The sequence below is a fragment of the Gobius niger genome, assembly GCF_951799975.1.
Source record: "Gobius niger genome assembly, chromosome: 10".
Lineage (NCBI taxonomy): Eukaryota > Metazoa > Chordata > Actinopteri > Gobiiformes > Gobiidae > Gobius > Gobius niger.
In genome coordinates, this window is record NC_136861.1 from 36,406,956 (window position 1) to 36,431,601 (window position 24,646).

Below are 24,646 nucleotides of genomic sequence, written 5' to 3' on the forward strand. Positions count from 1 at the left end.
TTGATAGTTGGTGATTTTGTGTGAGGCCATTTGTGGTGAAAAACAGTTTGCTCTTTTTAAATCATAATGAAAAAAGTCATTCCTACGTAGAATTCATATAAAGTATATTTATATATTATATTTTAACTGAAAAGTTACACATGGAGTGATGTATGTAAAATGTACACTCATTTTTCTCTTTAAAACACCTTTTCAGCACAGAGGGCTCGTCAGCGCCCCCTGCTACAAGAATAACTCAATCAAAAAGTTAATCACTGTAATCACCATAATGTCCATCCATCCATCCATTTTCTTCCGCTTTATCCGGGGCCGGGTCGCGGGGGCAGCAGTCTCAGCAGAGATGCCCAGACTTCCCGATCCACACACACCTCCTCCAGCTGTTCTGGGGGGACCCCGAGGCGACACCAGGCCAGCTCGGAGACATAGTCCCACCAGCGTGTCCTGGGCCTTCCACGAGGACATGCCTGGAACACCTCCCGCGGGAGGCGGCCAGGAGGCATCCGGAACAGATGCCCGAGCCTCCTCAGCTGCTCCTTTCGACGTGAAGGAGCAGCGACTCTACTCCGAGCTCCTCCCGGATAACTGAGCTCCTCACCCGATCTCGGAGGGTGCGCCCAGCCACCCTACGAAGGAAACTCATTGCGGCCGCTTGTATTCGCGATCTTGTCCTTTCGGTCATGACCCAAATCTCATGACCATAGGTGAGGGCGGGAACGTAGATCGATCGGTAAATCGAGAGCTTTGCCCCGACTCAGCTCCCTCTTCACCACGACAGACCGATACAGCGACCGCATCACTGCTGACGCCGCACCGATCCGTCTGTCAATCTCACGCTCCATCCGTCCCTCACTGAGAACAAGACCCCGAGATACTTGAACTCCTCCACTTGAGGTAAGGGACTTATTTCATTCTTCATGTTGGTGAAACGCTGCACTAACTGTAAGTTTGTATATTATAGAGAAAGTGATGTTATGAAGCTCATGTGCTGCAGGTTTGAAGGGTGTCTTTGCAGTAAAAAAAGTCTCTTTTATATCATGTTCTTGTGCCTTTGTACTTTAAATGTGAACCCTTGTAATAAAGCAGTAAAAAAAAAGAGAGAAAGAAATCAGTGGCTTCACACAACCACTGACTATGAGTGAAAAAACCTTTTGTGTTATCTTTCATATTCTTTGAAGAATTAAAAAATCCTGGTATGTCGACTTTTGAGCACAACTGTATGTAAAATAAAATAAAAACAAGGTTTTGATAATCATGCTACTCACTCTGAAAGTAAATTGTTTGACATTATAATAATCAGTAAGAATGAAGAATGAATATTGTAAATAAAGTGGAGTCAGGAGCCTGTTTGTGTAAAAAAGTTTTATTTACTCCTTTAGTTGGTTGTTATGGTGATGTTGGGTGGAGTCATCTGAAGCAGAGCCAGAGGGAGGGGCTCACTGTCGAAACACAAACACACAGACAGTCCAGATTAAAGGAGTACAGGTGTTGAAATGTGTGTTGAGCTGGAGTACAGGTGAAATACAACAACAGTTATCCTGTAATAAACCCACAGTTTGCTTAGTGTTGTGGCTAAATGTAGTGGAACCAGGACGTGTTTGTGAACGTGCCCCTGTGGACGGCCTTAAAAACACATCATACACAGTGTCACTTTTATTGTCATGGCTGCCATCTTGGAGATGTCTGCCATATCAAACTATCTCCACTGACTGAAGTCAAGATGCTACATTCCAAAACAGCAGCTCATGCAGATGAGCAGAGCTAATGATCCTTCGTTAGTCAGTTACTGACCGCACCTGACTGCACCACACATAAAAGCAATGAAACACGACAATGTAGAGTTCAGGCACATGAGGTATCCAGACAAGCATCATGTCCAAATGAGCGTCAGCAGCAGGTAGACCTAGACTCTCTGACATGACGAGGAATGGGAGAAAATAAAGAAACCTCAGGGAGAGCCACAGAGGGAGAGATCCACTCCCATGGACGGACAGGCTATAAACAGAGCCAGGTACATTAGTGGACATTAGCTCCAGCTGCTGAGCTGCAGGTCGAACAAACGTCTCCAAGAGAAAGCCCTGAATCACACTCCAAACACCTCAGATACAACATGTGCCAGAGGTCAGAGCTGAGCGGTGACTGTCGCCGTCAGAACACACCCATCACACTGTCTCTTCAAGGTCATGCCTTCAGGGAGGAGACTGCGGAATCCACGGGCCAGGTCCAGTCGACTGAAAAACAGTTTCATACCCCAGGCCATCGGAGGTTCTTTAGGTCATGAAGAGTATTACAATAAACTGGTTCCACTGCTCATTATAAGTTATTATATCATTATACGAAACCATGAGTCACTAAAGCAGCAGCAGGAAGGGGATGAACAGCGCCATGGCGCATTGGTGGAGACATGGTGTAATTGCAGCCCCAAAATCTTAGGAAGACTGTATATCAAGCGTTTGATGCAAGTTTATTAAAAAATGGGTCAGTTCACGGGGGCCCTTGCCTGTTGGGAGCCCCAGACAGCTGGCTGCCTTGCCTAATGGCAAGCTAATGTTACATGTTGTATTACAGCATAATTCCACTTCAGTCTTCAAAATGGCAGCCTTCCCTATGTGTGACGTCAGTGGAAACGCATGTATTGTGCACTACTCTAACATGGGCTTCAACATAAGTAAGTGTTTTATTTGTCATTGGACAATTGTACGTTGAAGTTGATGTGGGCCATAAAAGCCGTATCATGTTCTCATTCGATACTGACAGGGAAGTTTAACTCACCAGAGTGAGCAAGTTATCAGAGAAAAAACTAAAGATGAAACTAAATGTATTTTTAATATATATTTTTCAGAAAATAAAAACATGAAAACTACATTTTCTTTTATTAGTGCAGGGTGCAATAAAATCTACAAGAAAATATGTTGAGAGTCTATTCCAAAATATGGTAGTATAGAAAATGTGTCTCCTTAAGGTGCTAGGTCTGAAGTGTGGGTGTGGACAGGGGTGAGTCTCACCGGCAGGTCCCAGATCACCATGGCTCCGTCCAGGCCCACACTGCTGTAGGAGCTCACGTTCTCCCCCGCCTTTGAGATGACGCACAGCTGACTGCATCCACACAAGAGAGGCACACGCTTCAGATAACACGCATGTTGAGCCTCAGGTAAGTGCGTGTGTGTGTGTGTGCGTGTGTGTGTGTGTGTGTGTGTGTGCATGTGTGTGCGTGTGTGTGTGTGTCGTACGTGATGCTGTTCTGGTGCAGCGTGCGCGTGTGTGTGTGCGTGTGTGTGCGCATGTGTGTGTGCATGTGTCGTACGTGTGTGTGTGTGTCGTACGTGATGCTGTTCTGGTGCAGCGTGCCCAGCTCACTGCTGTCCTCCTCCGTGGCCTTCTTGTGTGTGTGTGTGTGTGTGTGTGTGCATGTGTGTGTGTGTGTGTGCATGTGTGTAGGTGTGTGTGTGTGTCGTACGTGATGCTGTTCTGGTGCAGCGTGCCCAGCTCACTGCTGTCCTCCTCCGTGGCCTTCTTGTGTGTGTGTGTGTGTGTGTGTGTGCATGTGTGTGTGTGTGTGTGCATGTGTGTAGGTGTGTGTGTGTGTCGTACGTGATGCTGTTCTGGTGCAGCGTGCCCAGCTCACTGCTGTCCTCCTCCGTGGCCTTCTTGTGTGTGTGTGTGTGTGTGTGTGTGCATGTGTGTGTGTGTGTGTGCATGTGTGTAGGTGTGTGTGTGTGTCGTACGTGATGCTGTTCTGGTGCAGCGTGCCCAGCTCACTGCTGTCCTCCTCCGTGGCCTTCTTGTCCAGGTTCTTGAAGTGCTGCATGGCCGACATGGTGCTCTGCTTGGTTTGCTTGGGCACGTCCAGCTTCTTCTCAAAGGCCAGAGTCCCCGGGCCTTGGTAGGAGAATTTGTACGGGCAGCAGTCGTGACCCTAAGGCGGGACGGGGAAGGGAAGGACACAGGAGGTCATTTCAGTCGGATTACAGAGACGACCCGAACCAAAGATCTTTGAGAAACTCCAGATCAAACTTGACTAACCCCTATGCCACCAATGCAAAACCAGGAACAACATTTTCATTGATCCAACGGCAGAATGTGAGACTGACATTGTTTGTGATTGGTTTATTACTTCAGTCTGATATCTCAGAGGCATTCACTGTATCACTGTCTCAATAAATACTGGTCATGCTGTATTAAAAAGATCCGAAATACAGTTTTAAAGTAGGAAACAAATGTTATATTTGATATAGACAGAACTGAATGATTTGAAGAGTTTGAGGAGAATCCATGGACAAATGGAGCTAAAGTCTGAGCCTCATATAAAAGTGGAGTCGGTCACAATGATCAAAGAGTCATGAAATAACTCAAAATAGATCAGAACATTTGATTACATTGCCCTGGGTTAGATAGGCCAGTCACAAGATGGCCGCCACAATTGCCATTTTTGATAAAAGATCTTTGACTCAGTGAAAGTGGACACATCCTTATACCTGAGGCCGGAAGACATTCTTTTGGTTTCCTCACGTTGGTATTTAATATTCAAAAATGTGAAATAATGTCGATGTAAGGAAAAGACAAGAGAGTCTGGGCAGGCCAGGATGTCATAGCACAGTTTAACAGCTCGTGTTAGCAGCTCAGAACTGCTCTGAGCGGGTCAGGTGGTGATGGCCGTTTAGGGTTTCATCTACGATGCAACAATATCCTGGAGACACAGATCAGTCAAGCAAACAAAACAACGCACGCGTCCGGGATGAGTCAAAGCTGTGTCAAGGAAGTGTTTGTTGTTGCATTTTAGCATCAGTGGCTGTTAGCACAGGTTGACATCCAAACATGGCTCTAGCAAAGTCAAAATAACAAGTCTACCATGTTCCAAACAGTGAAAATACAAACATTCATTTCTTGGAGACATTGATCTTTTTACAATGAGCCTCTCCTCAGACCAGACTCCTAACCTTTTATGATTGTTATTTGCCGGGAGCGGCGCGTCACCGTCTCCATGGAGATGTGGCTTTGCTTTGACCACAGGCTGCAATACAGGGTTAGCTTTAAATACATCAGATCCTCGTCCGAATGCTTTGTGTTGATCACCCACTGCAGACATGCGGGTGTAGAGGCTGGTCATCAGGACTGTGTGAGATTGTTCCTTCTTGTTTAGAGGGTGCTCTGCTAAAGCCACTATACCTGACCAAAATTAGTTTCGTCCTCCTTTAGTATATTGTAAACTCAGGCATGGGCATCTACTTACAGTATATAGTCTTTGATTAATTTCATGGACATGCAGACTAGTTTTCTCGGATTTTTTCTCGGCTGCTATACAAACTAGGGCTGGGATGTGTATCAAACAGGATTACTATTGCAACAACACATCATCAGTAGGGTAAAACCATAGAAATATTATATTAATAGACCGTCAGTGCTCACTCCTCCCCGTTTGACAAATAACTACGTTCGAGGGGGAAATCACGGCGGATTTACAGACTCCTCCTCCCCAGCTCTGACGAAGCATGTTCCTAAAAAGGGGCGGGATCTTCACTGTAGACTCCGCCCTTGCGTGACGTGCAGTTCGGTCGTAGCCGCGCAGCTCCAATGCTAACAGTCCGGCCCTCATTAGTATAAAGGATTTCTACAGTTTTTCTTATGAAAACCAGCCTGGTTTCTTTAACTGTAACTAACCCAGCGTTATCACAGGAGGAATATAGAGCTAAAGTTTAAGAATATTAGAAACCAGGCTTTAAGGTTGTTTTTAATGTGTCTAAAGTGCAATGCTTTCCAATGTGCAATGCTTTCCAAAGGGAGACAAGCGGCGATATGGAGGTACTACAGCTATGGCAGCCTCTAGTGTCGTCGTCACAAAGCAGAGCAGCCATTGGGTAAAACTAACCTGTCTCACAACGGTCTAAACCACATGTGTCAGGGTCAAGGCCCAGATTATTTAATGGCCCTCTGAGGAGCATGAATTCCCGAGCATGTCAAAAAAAACAAAAACAAAAAAACGTTTCTAGCCCATTCCTGTGCGGAGTTATGGATCTTTAAAGAAATAACCAGGTCGCTCACTCCAGCCACTAGGGGGCAGCTTAAATTTAAAAAAGGACAGAATTCCACATGCGTCCAGCAGAGGGCACTGACATAATAAGAGATCAGGAAATAAACAGCACACTATAGCCACGTGGTAAATGGTCCGTCTGCCCGCGAGCCGCCGTGGGGGCTGAATTTTGGCCCTCGACCCAACTTCAACTGTTTAACAGGTGCACCGCCCCAGTCAAACTCCCCACCTGCCACCGCGTAACCCCGGGTTACGCAAAAAAACAAAAAGCAGTTAATACTAGTGCATATTTGACCCACTGGCTGTACGGGTGGTTAGCTCGGTGCCCTTACTTCCACCCCTGAGGCCTGTAGGATGTTTCAAGATCAATGTTTATTTTAGTTTTTTTTTTTTTTAGGTTTTCGCCGCTGATGGATCTGTCGCCATGGTTACATATACATTCCATCCAGAAAACCCCAAAAAACGGAAACAAAATCGATCCTACAGCAACAGGTTCATGTAAAATAAAGCCTTTGGAAGAGTGTGGGACATATTTAAAGCACCAATAAAATCATCTGTAATCAAATGTATGTACGTGACAGCACAAGTAAATACAGCTAGCAAACATCACTCGTTACTTGTCATTGCTGCCCACGTCTGATCATTTGTGGCTGTTGGAAGTGAATGTAAAAAAGTGTGCTTGCAGCTCTTGTACAGAGTCAGGTCCTGCCTCTGCTGGGACGTCAGGGTCGGGCCGGAGAAAGAATGTAGTGACCGAGTTCCACAGTGGCTGCATTGACTGCTCACCTGCATGTTTGCACAAGACACAGCCTGCAGTCGCACATTCTCTCCACCAGGAGGAGGAAGGCCTGAATACAAACTACCAATATGTTCCTCCTTAAAATCAAGGTCTTCAGTGTCATTAAAAGCACTAAAGTGGATTCAAACCGGCATTACATCTACATTTCTGGGGAAATATGGAAAATATCACAGTATGGCCTAAAACATGTTCAGCTGCAGTTTTGGCTGATATTGACCGCACTTTCTTTTCTTCATAGTTTCACGTTTTGTGCAGTTCAAACATAGTATTTGGGCATTAAAATGGCATTAAAAAGCATTGCATTTGACTTGCTTCTGCCTGGACCAGAGCTTCTGTGCTGGGCCGGATCAGGCCCCTGGGTCTGACGTTGCTTTCCCCTGATTTAGTGACTTCAGGGGTGAAGCTGCACTTACCGCGGCGACGATCTCCGTGGGGCTGACGTACAGCACGCTCTGCAGCGGCAGCCGCTCCGTGGTCAGTGTGGTGACCCTGCACAAGCAGTTTTTTGAAGAAAATGTCATTTAGTCAAATGATTCTCTTCAAGTTTCATCTAGTTTTAGTTGACTAAAATTGCATGTAAATCTGACAAGAAGTAAGAATAAATATATTCATCACACACATAAAGTCAACAGCAGATTGTTCAGCCGAAGTGAAAAACAGCAGGTGTTGTAAACATCAGCATATGTAGCATGAAGCTAACGCTAGTCTCCTGATTAGCATTGTATGCAACTTTTATATAAAAGTTGATATTATGAAAGTATTTGACCTTTCAGTGACCCAGCGGATGCTTGGGTGGTTAGCATAGCGCCTTTGCTTAGCATCCCGCTGGCCTGTAGGACACTCCAGGATCAATTGTTTTTAGGTTTTCATGGCTGATTGAGTTTGTATCCATGGTTACATTTCCATTCCGAAAACCTACCAGAAACCCTACAAAACCTGTAATAAACCTGGTCCTGAATCAATCAATCAATCAAACTTTATTTATAAAGCGCTTTTCATACCGAAAGGTATCACAAAGTGCTTTACAGAATACAACATTTAAAACAATACGCCTGGCACCACCTCCCATATATATATTTTATATTAGGATTAAAGGGACTATAAGGAGTTTAAAAATGTTAAAATTAAGTATTTTCCTCCCCCTACATGTTCCAGCCATGTCCTAATGTGTAGAATGAGCTCAGACCTGTTCACCACAACTTCCTCTAAAATCCTGTACGGTCACTCAAAAATGTGTCACTTCGGCCCGAATTGCCGTCATGCACGAGCTTAATATAGAAGGTGCAGTTACACATATGGCCTGAGGTGGCAGTAGTGAGTATAAAATGGCGAACTTGCTTCCAGCCCCTTTAAATAAATAGATTAGTCAGTTAAAAGCTAAGCTAAAAAGGTGGGTCTTGAGCTGCTCTTAAAAACATGAACGTTCTCTGCAGCCCTGAGCTCCTCCGGCAGCATCAGGGGAGCCTACAGACGCCAGGCTAACCACATACAGCCACTGGGTCACTGAAAGGTCAAATATGCACAAATATCATCTTTACTTTTTACATGAAAAGTTGCAGAGTGCACCTTTAAATATTTAAGTGTTGAACCACTCTCTGTGTTTCTGTATCTTTTTTCAGTAGAAAGATATATATTCAGTCTTTGTTAAAGTAATGGGAAAAAGTTTAGTTTTTTCGCCTTTTTTGTTTCCCTCCTCTGGCCGCATGACCATATATGGGTTGTCTGTATCTTTCTGAAATCATGACATCACTGTAGAACATGAGCGCTGTAGACTGTTGTCGAGGCGGGAGGACTCACTCCTTGCTCTTGGCGCCGTCGGCCACAGAAATGCTGCTGTTGTGGGACACCCACACCAGCTGGTCTCCACTGGGGCTGAAGGACACTCCATGCACCCAGCCTCCACAGTCCTTATGCTCCAGCAGCACCTCCCCAAAAGGCATCTTGGCCCCCCAGGCCGTAGGGCCTGGCTTGTCCTCAATGTCCTTAATGTAAGTGGAAAATATCCTAGAAACACAAAGAGAATGAATGAATGAATCCACAACAACTTCACTGTTTTTATGCTCCATCACACTCTGCTGTGTCATATCAACAATCGAGAACTGCCTTGGGGGCCGGAATAACACACAAGGGGCGGCACCTTTGCCATCCCTGGTATAGAGGCTATTAAGATGATGTCACAGCATGGCAACAGTAGCCAAATGAGCATCAATGTTGAGTTACAAAATAGTTATTATTATTTGTTTTGACCTAAACCAGAGGTTCTCAAACCAAAACTTAGCGGGTTCGGCTTGAAGACCTGGGCTCTGAGTGTGAGAGTGAGTGGTTGGTTAGTGTTTGTCAGACAGAGGTTTTTCCTATCGGCAGCCGCAAGCCTGTGTCTCAGTCAAATGACCATATTGTTTCACTTGTTAATCAGTGCGACACAGCGCTCCCTCACACTCCTCTTACCCCCTGTCGTCCCCACTGTCTCGCATGTCTGTCTCCTGTCTCCTGTCCCCTGTCCCCTGTCTCCTGTCTCCTGTCTCCTGTCCCCTGTCCCCTGTCTCCAGTCTCCTGTCTCCTGTCTCCTGTCTCCTGTCTCCTGTCTCCTGTCTCCTGTCTCCTGTCCCCTGTCCCCTGTCCCCTGTCCCCTGTCTCCTGTCTCCTGTCCCCTGTCTCCTGTCCCCTGTCCCCTGTCTCCTGTCTCCTGTCGTCTGTCTCCTGTCTCCTGTCTCCTGTCTCCTGGGCAGTCTCTGCAGTGCTTAAACGTATCGGCTATATTTAAACTCTCTTCAGAGGGCACTGTTATCAGGACAGTCGTTTGGTGAATAGAAGAGCAAAGCCGTTGTATTTGTCTTTATGGGCAGTTGAATCCACACGGCTCTCATAAGTACAAGTTACTTTCATTAACTGCAGTTCTATGAATGTGCATGGTCTAAACCAAATTAGCGTCTGGCTAATTCTCACTGGTAAGTTAAACAAGGTACAGGCTTCAGTTTCAAATCAGTGGTTCCCAAACTGTGGGTCAGGGACCAGAGGTGAGAGAATGTGAACATTTACCATTTTAAACCCCAGTCTGACAGTGACGAATGGTTAGTGGTTAAGGTTCAGGTGCTTAGCTCAGGTTCTCACAGTGGGCCAGGGCCTTTATTGAGGTACAGATGTTCCACTTCTGCCCTGCACGACTGCACAGTGGAACTGTTTTGGACCATTAATGCGATCACTCTTCATCGATTAGCCTTGGGAAGCGCACTGTAGGTACTGTAGGGCCCCTTTGTGGACTTCTGCTTAGGCTCTGTGGGGCCCTAAGCAGACGCACTTCTGTTAGTCTACCCCAAGGCTGCACCACCACAGAGTGAGGAGTGAATGGATAAAAACCCTTCCCTTGAGTGAAGCTCTTTGGTCTGACCTGTGACACATGAAAAGCACTTTACAAACAACATTCCCTTTCCCACTTTTGGGTTATTGCTCATTCAGAAAATCTTTCCATGATCAGCACAGGGTCTCACGGCACAGTGAGTCTGCGTGGAGTTGTTCTCACACACCTGGTCCAGTTTCTAATAGCACTAAAGACCATGTACAATAGTCTCCTTGGACTAGAACGGACCTGCAGTGAAGGTCGGCCGAGCCCGCTGCCAGCAGGATGTTGTTGGGATGCCAGTCCAGACTCAGAACGGTGGAGCGGATGGCCTTCTTTATGTGTTTACTCAGCCACCTGCACAACACACGAGAGAAAATAAATCAGGCTGAGACAGGGCTAAAATGGAGCTAAAATATAAAACGTTAGATAATACATCCCCTAATACAGAGAGACATGCAAAGAATTTAAATTGTAATACTCTCAAACCCTTGGTGCAAAATGAATGTGGCATAAGTGACCCAAACACAAAATACCAAACATAAGGATTCCAAAAAAATCAGAGTGGGGAGCTTGGAGAGACCGAAGGACCCAAAGGAAAAAAATCAGGACAAAACCGCACAGAAGCACAGAGGTCTCAGATCAGTCACGTCGAAGATAACGATAATCCGGGACTGTAAAGCGCTCACCAGTCATTCTCCTTCTCGAAGTAGCAGATGGAGATGAGGCGGGCCCCGGAGCCCAGGGCGAACTTGTTCTCCTGAGGGGACCACTTGACACAGGTGGCGGCGCGGTTGATGCGGACCAGCACCAGCGTGGGCTTCCACTGCCCGTCACGGAGAGTCCACACGTAGGCGTTTCGGTCCGAGGCGCACGTCACGATGCGATTGGTCTCCGGGGCCCAGTCGATACCTGCAGAGGGCGGGGTGCGGGGGGGTCACAAACTCAATTTATACGAAAAAACATCATACTACATAATTTAGAAACAAAAACATTGACTTTTTAAATGTCAGGGAGTATGGTGGTTAGCATGGTTAACACTGCTCCCCTAAGGCAGGGATCTCTGACCGGTAGCTTGGAACAAGGGCTGAACACGTTACATTTATTTTCCTGCTTCCGGTACTTGAGCAATACTTTGTTTACAAAGTACAAAACTTGAACGATACTCTCTTCGATACCTAGAGTATACTAAAATATTTGTCATCTAGAACCAGAAAACAGAAATGTGTTGAATCTGTTTGAGCTGAAGCCACTTCTCTAAAGATGTAATATTTTTTTCGGTTCCTGTTTTCGATACTTTTAATCTTTCAATACCAGTAGTGCCTAAACTCTTATGGTATTGTTTAACAGTACCCAGCCCTATTTGGGAGCTACTCTCCAGCCCTTGCCAAAAAGCCTCTCTAATTTTGATCAAAATCACTGATTTTTTTCTAGATTCTGAGATAATTAGTGTTTTATGAAACACTCTCCTTTGTCATTAACTCCTCTCCCCTCCTCTCTCCAACTTTTTCCTCCTCTACCCTCTCTGGAGGGTAGACCGCGTGTTATCGATCTCTTTTTATGGTGTGTGCATTTAAACAGCCTTGTTCTCAGAATGAAGACTTTAACAGGATGTTTCTCAGTCGTCCTTGGACCGATTGTAACCATTTAAAAACTCAGAGAAATGTTGTAATTTCAACTGTTTCAATCTTTTCATGGGAATTGTCAAACGCACTCCAGAGAGCGAGAGAGAAGTGTCGGGTTTACAGCTGTTTGCTACGTAACACCACGCCCCCTCGGACTAAAGAAAAGAATCGCAATCACAGAACCACCAAAACCACACATAAGGTGTATTAGTGCCTAGTTTCGCAATAAAAAAAAAAAAAAAGCAGCCAAAACGAGTTTTTCCATTTTTTGGCACTCAATGTGTTAAAAGAAAGTTTCTTTTTAGTGTCGAGTGTTTTTGCTGTATTAAACACACAACTAAACACCAATAAATCAGAGTTTATTCATAGATATCATTTTCTAAATGCTTGGCTGCACCTTAGAGTTTACTTTGAGTAGAAATAAAGGACTCTAGGGGTAAGCGGGACTAAAAAGGCTGGCCATCTCTGCTCTACTCTACAGGGATGGTCCAGTGCAGTTGGTACCGGTGATGCGCCCGCTGTGCTCCGTCAGCTCGTGGATCTTCACCCATTCCTTGCCTTTCTTCTCGTAGATCATCACATCATTGTTGTTAGGACTCAGCGCAATTTCTGTCAAATGAAAATAAAAGAAACACTTTAGTCGTCACACATCTCTCATTGGTTACAGCTGATTCACCTCTGTCCGCCTTAACCGAGCGTATTTTCTCCAGTTCAGCTTTACCAGACCCATCCTGGAACCACCACCTTAACGTGGTGGAGGGGTTTGAGCACCCGAATGATCCTGGAGCTCTGTTGTCGGGAGCTTCGTGCCCCTGGTAGGGTCCATGGCAAACAAGTCCGAGGTGACGGGTCAGACAAAGAGCGGTTCAGAAGCCCCTTATGAGAGACCAACAGGCCCGGTTTGAATCCTGAGGCCGTCCTTCGTGGACCCACCACCTGCATGCATGGATGGATTGATGCATGGATGGATTGATGCATGGATGGATGGATGCATGGATGGATGGATGGATGGATCAGAATCTAAAAGCTTCTTGACTGGAGCTCACAGCCCATAGGCCAGAGTAACTCCTCATTTGTGTCACAGCTTTGAAGTGTTTTTGTAGGTTTTTTTTGTTGCTTTTTGTCAGTGTTTAGCCACTTTTTAGTTGCATTTTCATCACTTTTTAGTCATGCTTTTGTCGCTTTTAAGTAACTTTTTTTGGTTGCATTTTCATCCTCGTTTGGTTCTCGTAATTTGTCACTATTTTCAGCATTTTTTTCAAGAAGCTTTTAGATTTGGGTAAAGCCAAACTGGAGAAAATGTGCTGGGTTAAGGCGAGGGTTCAGAGTTGAAATGTTGACGGTGACTTCCGTAAGCCGGCGCGGGCCGAGCTCCGAGGCCTTACGTGTGCGGTCCTTGTTCCAGGCGTGGCAGGAGAGCGGCTCCAGGCCGAAGCTGTACAGGGACATGTCCTGGCGGGTCCGGAATGTGCTGCAGAGGCAGAGCGCAGACTCAACCACACATACAAACATTGTGTGTGGTACGTATAGGAAGTCTACAAAGAGCTTGCTTGTTCTAAAACATGCTTTGCAGTGAAGGCAATTTGAGTGCTGAACATGCTGGATAAATGTTTCCAGATCATTTATAAAACACTTAAGAACATTCCCAACAGAATTACAAAGTGTGGTTTGATGACACAGTGAAGCAGGGCCGGGGACCGCTACATCTGTGTCGATACCGATACCTGAACGATACTTTGTCCGATACCTATACACAAATATTTGTTGTCTTGAGCCAGAAAACAGAACAATAATGTGTGGAAGATCTGCAAATGTACTGTATAGGGTTCATCTCCAATGTCGAGAAATGTGTGAAAAATGGGGAAGAATTTGAGGAAGAATTGGGAGAAATTGTGGCAAGAATTCAGAAAAAAGATGAGGAGCCTAAAGTACATAAAGTTTTTTTTTCGATATTGTGTCATGGTAACCAGCCCTACAGTGAAAGTGTGATTACACTTTGAACTGTTAGTGTGAGTTACTATTGTAGCCACAGCTGCCCTGGGGTAGACTGACAGAATCGAGGCTGCCAATCTGTGCCCTTGGTCAGTCTGACCACCAGCGTTGGGCAAGTTACTTTAAAATTGTAATATATTCTATATATTACAATATTCTACACGGGCAGTGTGGTGGTACAGTGGTTAGCACTCTCGCTTCACAGCTAGAAGGCTCGGGTTGGATTCCCACCAGGACGGGGCCTTTCTGTGTGGAGTTTGCATGTTCCCCCCGGGTCTCCGTAGGTTTCCTCTGGGTACTCCAGTTTCCCCTACCACTAAAAACATGTACAATAGACCAGGATGAATGAGAGTGTGTTTGAGAGCATGGGGGGGCGACGGATGGAAATTAGGCTACAATCCGGTGTGTTCATTAACATGCACTGTCCCGACCAAACAAACCAATACATTAGTAGCTGCAGCTTTAAAATGGAATATGTTACTATATATATTACTGTTACAATAATGAACACTGTTAAACTACTTTGAGTTACTTTTGGTAAAATAATGCCACTGAGCTAAAGTGCAGTCAAAGATTTCATTTTCTTTCGTGTTTTTTTTTTTTGACGACATTAACTATATGTAACTACAGATCTCACACCAGAGTACAACAACTGATTTGGTGCTGCATTTTATTTGGGGGGGAGTTTGGCATTTTTTTTGTTCATACATCAATATAAGTAATTTAAATGATCTTGTAACTCAAGTGACTTATATTGTATGTATTGTTGTATTCTGTATAAGTAATATATTTTTGAAACTCTGCTGCAGGTCCACAGTCAAACAATGGAATTGTGCAACTTTTTTGAAGTTTTTTCCAGCTTATTTCTTGTTGACTAATTGGAATGACAAAATCTCAAATCCAGGGCTCTCCAAGGAGCAGTTTCTCATCATCGCAGGAGCACATGGGCTCTGTCAACTTGTAAAAAACACAGATTTTGGTCAGATTTTCACATATTTTTGGGCGGGGTGGCTGCAGACACCTTGCTCTGATCACCATCCACTCAGGGCAGGTGAAGTGTCTTTTCTAAGGAACAACCAGCCAGGACACAATCCGCTCTACAATCAGAGCCACTGTTTGTACCTGAGAACCAGTCGCTGAGAAGGACGAAATTCATGAGTAATGCAAACTTTGTGCCTCGTAAAGACGACACATTTGAATTCCACACATTATTTCTGTACTAGCATCTCTACGCCGCATATTCAAACACTCACAAGTCGATCAGGAACTTGTGAGCGTAAAGGTAAGAATAAAGCAAACATTCCTCCAGTGGAATGTGTGAGGCGTGGACGAGCAGATAATGAGGCGGAAGTAGAGCCCAGGTTCACTGCAACTGTGACTGAAGCATTAGGAAAGTGCAGAGAGACCCCCCCCCCCCCCCCCCCCCCCCAGTCCCTGTCAGTGGAGACAGACAGGAAGGAGCAGGAGGACAGAGGGCAGAGTGTGGCTTTACCTGAACGTGAGCGGCAGGCGGAGGATTCGTGGACTCTGGGCAGTCTACACGAGTCTGGAGGAGGACCTGAGCGTGCACCGGGGAGTAGATCAGAGGGAGGGGCTGTAACAGCGGGGAGTAACCCAGAGGGAGGGGCTATAACAGCGGGGAGTAACCCAGAGGCCAGAGGGAGGGGCTATAACAGCAGGGAGTAACCCAGAGGCCAGAGGGAGGGGCTATAACGGCGGGGAGTAACCCAGAGGGAGGGGCTAAAGAGTGTGAAAGTGGCTCATAAGGATTTGTACCGGTCACAACCCAACTTTGGAGTTTCCATCGCCACTGTAACCTCTAAACCCCCCCCCCCACACACACACACCTTAACCGAGCACAGTATCTTCAGTTCAAATCTAAAAGCTTCTCGACTGGAGCTTACAGCCTACAGGCCAGCGTGACGCCTCATTTGAAAGCTACGACCTATATATGTAACCGTTTCTACAGAGTAAAATGATACAAAAATATAGTTAAGCTAAGTCCGTTAGCCTGCTCAATGCATTTTTCTTATAGCCGTTAGCATTAGCCCCAAAACATAGCAAATTATGAACAATCCAGGCGTTTTCAGCTGTTGTCAACCATGGACCACAGCTAGGTCAAAGCCTCGTTAGAAATCATTAACGAATGAACAGACCTTCAGAGATTTTTTATGCAAATGAGTGTATGAAAAAATGTTTCCCAGGGTGACAAAGGCCTCATTTGCGTATTGACTTCCAGATTGGTCAGATTCGTACCAACACCTGAAAGACACCTTTTGTAAACTCCACTGTCCTTAAGGTTAGGGCTTAGTAAGGTTAGGGTTAGTTTGAAACCATAGACTGTATATATAAATGGACAGCTTCTGCTCACTCCTCCCCGTTTACCATAATGACCACGGTCGAGGGGGAAGTCATGGCGGATTTACAGACTCCCCCTCCCCAGCTCTGACAAAGCATGTTCCTAAAAAGGGCATATGGGCGGGATCTTCACCGTAGACTCGGCCCTTGTGTGACGTGTAGCTCGCGCTGCTCCAATACTAACAGTCCGACCCTCATTAAGTAGGAGATTTCTAAAAGTCTTCTTACGAAAACCAGCCTGGTTTCTTAAATTGTGACTAACCCTAGCCTGGCATCCAGACTAATCTCCGATGTTTATTAATTAATAAACAGGAGACTAGTCTGGCGACCCTGTCGTAGGAAAGCTACTGCTTGAGGCGGGACTAATGTGGGACAACCGAAGCGCAGAGCAGCCAATGAGAACATAGCGGATGTGACGACAGAAACAGCCATAAGAAAGTTGTATCATTGGGACATTAACAATGGCGCTCCTGCCACACGGAGTTCAGTAAATGACTTCTGTCGTTTATGTCAGAAAAACTTAAGAATACAAGCATACGTGAAATGGTTGCTTGTGTTGAAAAACTACAAAACAAAGGCGCAACAACGTGACGCCCGTTCAGGGAGCTGCTCTGATTGGTCGGTCGGCTCCATATCGCTGTGTCACTTTGAAAGCGCGCAATGGAGTGTTGCCAGACCCTCTTCTGTAAAGAAGCGGAGTCTGGTTGGCGAGACTAGACTAACCCAGCGTTATCTCAGGAGGAATATCGAGCCTAGTGTTGAAAAAAATTAAACCAGGCGTTAAAGTTGCTTTTAAGGTGTCTAAACTCCAATGCTTTTCAATGGGGGACTAGCAGCGATATGGAGGTACTACAGCAATGGCGGAGCAATGGCGGCCTCTAGTGTCGTGGGCATAAAGCAGAGCAGCCAGCGGCCATTGTTTGAAACACACTATTCTTAATGGGACTAGATGCAAGTTGGTCTTTTTTTATACTCACTACTGCCACCTCAGGTCTTACACGTAACTGCAGTTTTTATATTAAGCTCGTGCATGACGGCACTTCGGACTGGAAGGGGTAGGCAAGTTTTCTTGGCGGAGGCCGACTTTCTTTATTGTAAATAGACCGAGGGCCGAAGCCACTGATTATTAGCCCCAGGTAAAGCACAACACTGGAAAAAATACCATCATGAGATAAATGCTTGAATTAAAGTTCTTCTATGTTGAATTTGAGTCGGTTTGAACTAATCCAAGATACAAATGCTATAGCGCCGATGGAACAAGAATAAAACCCACTTGGAATCAGACAAATAATTGTTTTTCACTTGAAATGACACAAAATTATCTGAATTAAGAGAACAACTACTACTAGAGGTTTTATCTCATCCAAGACCAGACCAAATCTACTCAAACCTTAGATTTAATCTCTTGATTCAAGTAGATTTATGTCATTTCTTCCTTAAAACGATAATTCTTTTTCCAGTGCACTTCTTTCAAATGCCAGTGTTATGACCTCATTGGGTGTATTGACCCTATTTCCATCTATTTTTCTCCCATTTAGCCCCACTAATGTTAAAAGTACTCTGTGATTTGTGTAATAGTGTTTCTGAAAATCATCTTGAGGGCCAGAGGTTCTGCACCGGAGGGCCGGATTTGGCCCCCGGGCCTGATGTTGCCTACCCGTGTTTTAGAGTGACAGCAGCATTTTAGAGGCAGTTGTGTTGAATAGGACTGAGCTCCAGTTACTTTCCACCTGTCGTAGTCATTGTTTTCTACTGATATGACAGCTGTCCTGCACAGTAATGCACACAAAGGCCACTTGGTAAAAATATAATAGGAATATAAGAAGCAGAGTCTCTGTAGCTAATATAGGCTATGACTAGCATGGACCATTGCAACATGGCCGCCAGAGCGGGACATTACATTACTATGGCAACGTCTCTTAGCTTGAGGTTTATTATAGCTACCACTCTGGTAGGTTTTTACACTCCAGTAATAAGGAAATGGCTCAGGTGAGCGCGTACTGGAATAATCCACCGTAAACCCGGAAACAAGGCAGAGGAGACGCAGGAGACGCACGGTACAGGTACAGGTAAGCACAGGTACGGCACATTGAACACCTGCGTACTTTCGGTCGGTGATCTGATTATATTTGTGTCAATAGCGCGACGTGTTCAGCCCGATGGCGTGCGCGTCGTTCGCTAACAGGAAATACCCGCTTCACTGTTAACGTTCGTATAAAGTCAAAGAAAAAATAAAAAAAAAGCTATTTTATTATTCTGACGATTGGTATCACCGACGGACGGATAAAACGTTAAAGAATAGCTTACTTTTCTGACGTTAAAGTCTTTGTCTTGAATGTTGATTTCTCACCTGCTGGTCCAGGTAAAAGCTCCGTCACGTGACACGACCCAAAAAAAAGACCAGAGCATCATTGATCTCTGACATGGTTAGGAATAGTTGTTTTTTCTGTTGCATACAGTGAGTGCCTCTTTTGTTTAAGGCGAGGTCAATACAAAAACAACCGTTAGCTGACCATAATATGTAGAAATAAAGGCCGATGTTTTGTGTAAAATATCAAATCAATATCAAACAAGATCCAGGCTCAAGTTCATTGGTTTATTTTGTTGGTCTAATATTAGATACAATATGGATTGATGAGGGGATTTTGAATATCTTTTTTTAAAAGTATTTTTTTTATTACAGAAAGGGCCAAACCCCTGTTGGTCGCAGGCCAAACACGGCAATGTCAAGCGTGAAACACATATGACTGCATTAATACTTACTTTATTTTATTCAGTAGCCTATACATTTGCATTTGATTTGACTTTACCTCATTCATTTGTTAACTCAAAGAAAATGCCACATTAGATCATTTTGAAAGTGTCAGTTCAGTATAAATTCTTTTATAAGTCAATTTTTAACATGTACCTTTGTTGATGTCAACGACCTTTGCAATAAAAGTTGGAAAACTGGGAAAGTTAATATTACAATGCTCTGTGATAAACACCAAGACACCACAACAGTGTTTCCTTCACTTTGCGAACTTTGCCCCCAGTTTGACGCTGGTGGCCAAAAACTGCACTGCATCCATATTTACCATTGAGAATGAATGGGAGAATTAGTATTACAGAACCAACAGAATTGTTTCGGTGGACCAAATTTGGCCCGCGGGCCCCACTTTGGCACCCCTGGTATAGACCATTCTCAGTCCTTTTGGTTCGCAAATCAGCTGTTTGGAACTTCGCCCACCACTACAGAGCTGCTATTTTGATTTGTTTCAACCATTCCATTTCATGTTCCATTTTAATTAGATTTAAATAGGCTCAGTTCCAAACAGCTGATTGCCAATCCCTGGGGGCCAAACCAATTTTTGGTGGCCCTCAGCCTTCTTGCTGTATTGGTACACATCAATAGAGATGATCCTTTTTTATTTGAAATGTAATACTTCTACACAATTCTAACCTAACAACTGACATTTTGTTGTGAGACAGAGCTGGCATGAAGGTTTTCATCATAAATAAAGGTATGGGGCACCTCTGCTAGTCGAAGTATGCGCCCCCCATGAAAAAAGTTTGGGCATCCCTGATCTAAAATAAAGCAACAAAGCCTTCAGTGAAAAAATGTTGAGTTAATTTGCAAGTGCGAGTGTAAAATGTGAGCGAAAAGACAAAATGCTGTCTTTGAGAGAGCGGCCTTTGAGGGAGTTCCCACATAGATCCGTGGAGGAAAGTTGCTTTAGTGAAATAATAATTCCTGTGTACATTTTGACTATTTCTTTGTTGTGTATATAATTTAAAGGGGGTTGTCATTATGCAGACATTTGCTTAGAGCTATCAAACATGTTACAATGGTGGTTTCCCATCAAATATGTGTATAACAATGTCTCGGGTGTTTGTGGAAGTGTTCGTCCATGTTCTTTGTGTCCGTCCCAGACTGGCCTGGTTGGAGTCAGACAGCAGACCATGGAGAAGAGCAGTCTCGAGGAGCAGGTGCAGGAGCAATTCAACGATGTGGTCAGCAGGTTCAAGTCCAAAGACTTCTTCCAGTCGGACTGGGACACCGCCTCCTTCGCCGTCTTCTTCATCTTCATCGGTGAGTCTATGGAGGACACCAGGGCTCCACGACTTTGGAGCTAATAACCAAGTATTGCAATTGTGATACTCGTCCTCATTAAGCAGTTTTTATTGGAGGCGCACATTCATTAGTTTCTACTCTCATCATCCTGAGTGCAGTTCAGTCTTTCTCTTGCTGTCATTTAACAATAAATGAGCTCAGCCAGAGTTGCTTTCATACTTTATATTTGTAATGCATCTGTCAAACCACCAGATGTCGATGTTTAGTACCATACACTGAATCAAAACATTGTGCTGAGCTATACCAACATTAGGGAGAAGTGTCACACACCTTTGAAGAAATAGTAAAAATGTTTTTTCATTAAAGCCTATAGCATACACAGAAGTGTTTCATATGCTGTCCACACTAGACCCTAAAAAGTCCACAGGGGCTGATGTTATTATTGGCTGCACCGCTTCTAACTCAACCCTTAACACACATTTGGAATGTATCAATTGAATCTGAATCCATCCCAGACTCATGGAAAGCAGCCCATGTTCTGCCTCTACATAAAGATGGTCCTACAAATATCTTAAACAATTATCGACCAATATCAAAACTACCATGTCTTGCTAAAATTTTAGAAAAACTTGTAAGTAATCAAATAAAATCCTTTTTAATTAAACATTCTGTCCTTTAACCATGTCAGTCTGGCTTTAGACAAGGACATAGCACTGCCACAACGAAAGTTTTAAATGACATCAATACAGCACTTGATCGTAGACAAGAGTGTTTGGCCCTTTTCATTGACTAAACAAAGGCTTTTGATTCTGTAAATCATCAAATACTGTTAAAGCAACTACAACACATTGGATTTGATTAAAAAAAAGCCTATAATTGGTTCTCAAACTATCTTTCAAACAGAACACAAGCAGTTGTAGCTGATGGCTTTAAATCTGAGTTTTTAATCACAGATAAAGGAGTCCCCCAGGGCTCTATGTTGGGTCCATTGTTGTTCACAATTTTCATAAATTCTATTGGATGCAATATCAAACATAGCTCTATTCACTTATATGCAGATGATGCAATTTTGTACACCAGTGCTCCCTCTGCTGGCCAAGCTGCTCGGTTTCTTCAGGAAGATTTTGATGAAATTCAAAATTCATTCATAAAACTTAAACTCTCACTTAACCCTCACATATCCAGACATTTGATGGCACAGCTATAGAACGAGTTTCCTCTTATAAGTACTTCGGTTTCTGGCTGGATGTTTCAAAACTATGCCACAGCCTTAAATCTAAATGATCATTTTACTACAGAAACAAATCCGGTGTTCCATTGAATTATAGAATTATAAAATAAATTGTTCACGTTTTTATCAGTTCTTGATTGTGGCGACACAGTTTATATGCACACTTCACCTTCCGTTCTTAAACCTCTCGATGCTTCTATCATTCTGCTGCTCCATTTATAACTGGAGACAAATACAGAACTCTTCACTGTCTGCTGTGGGACAAAGTTGGCTGGTCTTCCCTGACAAACCGGAGAGAGCAGACCTCTATCTTATTTATTTAGAAGGAACACTAGGTCACATGACTGTTTAGTTCTGAAAAATGGACTCATAAAGAGTGACACAGAAAAAAGAGGCTTTTCTTATTATGCTGCCCACAAATGGAACAAACTACAAAGACTTTTACAATTGAACTCTTTAGTGGCTCTGTCACATCTAAAATGCTTAGTACGAGATTTGTATAAAGAAAATGTATAACATTTTATTGTAAATACTGTATTGTTGTTCTTTGCAATGAAACAGGGCGCTCATGAAAAAGAGAGTCTTGTACTCTCTTCCCTGTATAAATAAAGATAAAATAAAAATAAAAAGTACATTAAAAAGGTTCAAATTAGGACGATGTTGAGCATGTAAAGACAAACACAAGGATATCAGAATAACAAGCCTGTGCTCAATAATGACTTACAGAGCGGCAAAAAAGTTTCAATAGAAAGTCCATAAGGACCAGGAACTTCCTGAGCCAGCTGCTATTTTCGGTTACAGGAAGAAGTCGGCCACAATGAGTCCATTCTGAATTTCACAGTCCGTGGGCATCATCTGCTCATCACTGCATCTGATATTTATGCATTATTATTTCACGTTATCTGAAACATCCATGTTAACTTAGTTTACTTTAGCTCAGGGGTGTCCAAAGTGCAGCGCGGGGGCCGAGTTGGCACACATCAACAGAGATTGTACATTTTACTGCAAATTTAACCATTCTAGATGGTTATTGTACTGAAAACATGTACAATAGGTTTCCCTCCAGGACTTGATGATGAGGATGTTCATCCTTTTGCCTTATTATAGAAAACAAACAGTATTAAGGATGCCCTCCCGCTTGTCCATCACAAAGCAAAGCAGACTTGCATTATTTCAGGCCGCTGGGATTATTTTCACGTACCTTTGCCTCATGCTTTTGCCTGACATAAAAACAAACAGCGCTGTGCGATGATGTCATCAGGCCGCGCTGCTCAGGTTACTTGTGCAGGTGTGAGGGCTGGCCAGCAGGGGGCAGGTGTGAAATAGAGACCTCTCCTCCATTGAGGCAAACTTGAAATCATCTGTATTTTTGTGACAGTTCAGAAAACAGAAAATATACAGCATAGTTTTATGATTAATAAGTAAATAAAATAAATATAGTTTTTAAAGGCAACAAACAATCATTTGAATAATCGGGATTTCAATTTTGACTAAAGTAATCATGATGATTATTTTTTCAATAATAGAGCAGCCCTAGTTGAAAATGAGATTCCTGTTCTCGACGGCACTTTCCTGGTTTTAACAAAGGTCAACAACAACATTTTACTGGGAGAAAGAGTTGCATTGACCTCTTAACCCGCGCCTTAACCAAGCACATTTTCTCCAGTTCGGCTTTCCCCAAATCTAAAAGTTTCTCGACTGGAGACTACAGTTGCTTATTTGACATATTTTAGTCACATTTTTATGGCTCGATCACAGCTATATTACACAGAGAAAACAAAACGGCAAAACGTGACAAAGACATGATTAAAACGTGAAAGCAAAAAAAAAGGAAGAAGCTTCGATGTGTTTTGTAGGCCTTAGCTTTCAAATGAGGCGTTACACTGGCCTATAGGCTGTAAGCTCCAGTCGAGAAGGATTTTTGGATTTGGATAAAGCTGGAGAAAATGTGCTTGGTTAAGGCGGGGGTTAAGGTCTTTATTGGAGTTTTGGTTTATAATGCAGACTTACTTAATGCTTACTTCCAGTCACTTGTTTGAGTAATATAGTCTTTTAAAAGGGCCTCTTTCATTATAATGATATATTTGATTTGACCTCTTTTGTATAATGAACATACTCCACCTGTGTACTGCGATTCAGGGATGATCCTGCTGCTCTTCATCCTGGTGCTGATGCGATGCTGCTGCTGCTGTTGCTGTGACGACAAGGTAAACACTTAACACCAAACAATACCAGCTATTTCGATTCTGAACTAATGTGAAGCACAGACTGACATGCAGGATGATTAGAAGTTTCTTAAACCAAGAAAACCTGGCCCAAATGAGAACTATGACACATGTTTTTTTATTAGGACTGCACAATGAATTACAATCATATTGCAGTTTTAATTACAATTGGCCAAAAATATGTGTTCAGTGTCAGTGTTGCTGGACATGTTTATAATGTGAGAGTGGACCAAACCCTGAATCAGTGCATTGATAATGGAGGAGGATATTCTTCTCAAAACTGTGTAAAATCAAATCTCCAGTGTTGAGTGACAGGCTACTGAGAATAAAGGTTCATTTTCAGATTTTTTTCATTTAATTTTCAAAAGAAGGAGGTGGCCACGCTCCTGCATGTACAAAATGTATTTGTATAAAATAATGCAGCAGTAAACATGAAATCCTAATCTACAATACAAATAAAAAAGCTGCCGAAGAAGTGAAAATGTAGATCATTTAGATGAGGATAAATACTCTGTGGAGATACTCTGTGTGATGGTGTAATCCTCAGCCTCGTGGAAAGAAGATGGGCATCGAGAACATGGCGCTGGAGCCCTGAACCCTCCATCCCTGAACCCTCCATCCCTGAACCTCCATCCCTGGACTTCCATCCCTGAACCTCCATCCCTGAACCTCCATCCCTGAACCTCCATCCCTGAACCTCCATCCCTGAACCTCCATCCCTGGACTTCCATCCCTGAACCTCCATCCCTGGACTTCCATCCCTGAACCTCCATCCCTGAACCTCCATCCCTGAACCTCCATCCCTGAACCTCCATCCCTGAACCTCCATCCCTGAACCTCCATCCCTGGACTTCCATCCCTGAACCTCCATCCCTGAACCTCCATCCCTGAACCTCCATCCCTGAACCTCCATCCCTGAACCTCCATCCCTGAACGTCCATCCCTGAACCTCCATCCCTGAACCTCCATCCCTGAACCTCCATCCCTGGACTTCCATCCC

The 24,646-nt window shown here is 43.9% G+C and overlaps 2 protein-coding genes across 2 annotated transcripts; one reads left to right on the forward strand and one right to left on the reverse strand.

Moving 5' to 3' along the window:
* Nucleotides 1-1,343: 1,343 nt before the first annotated feature.
* On the reverse strand, nucleotides 1,344-15,365 carry LOC306969661 (actin-related protein 2/3 complex subunit 1A). Its single transcript, XM_079565354.1, has 10 exons — nucleotides 15,271-15,365; nucleotides 13,172-13,257; nucleotides 12,291-12,395; nucleotides 10,851-11,073; nucleotides 10,411-10,518; nucleotides 8,622-8,828; nucleotides 7,238-7,313; nucleotides 3,723-3,913; nucleotides 3,003-3,093; nucleotides 1,344-1,436 (listed from the first exon to the last, which is right to left on the reverse strand). The coding sequence occupies exons 2-10, from the start codon at nucleotides 13,233-13,235 to the stop codon at nucleotides 1,434-1,436; spliced, it is 1,068 nt and encodes a 355-aa protein (XP_079421480.1). The 5' UTR covers nucleotides 13,236-13,257; nucleotides 15,271-15,365; the 3' UTR covers nucleotides 1,344-1,433.
* Nucleotides 15,366-18,103: 2,738 nt separating this feature from the next.
* smim22 (small integral membrane protein 22) lies at nucleotides 18,104-24,241 on the forward strand (the record flags this gene model as incomplete). The annotated part of the gene is made up of 4 exons (XM_079565280.1): nucleotides 18,104-18,199; nucleotides 20,049-20,208; nucleotides 23,561-23,628; nucleotides 24,194-24,241. Exons 2-4 carry the CDS (start codon nucleotides 20,079-20,081, stop codon nucleotides 24,239-24,241), a joined length of 246 nt encoding a protein of 81 aa, XP_079421406.1. The 5' UTR covers nucleotides 18,104-18,199; nucleotides 20,049-20,078.
* Between the last annotated feature and the right edge of the window lie 405 nt (nucleotides 24,242-24,646).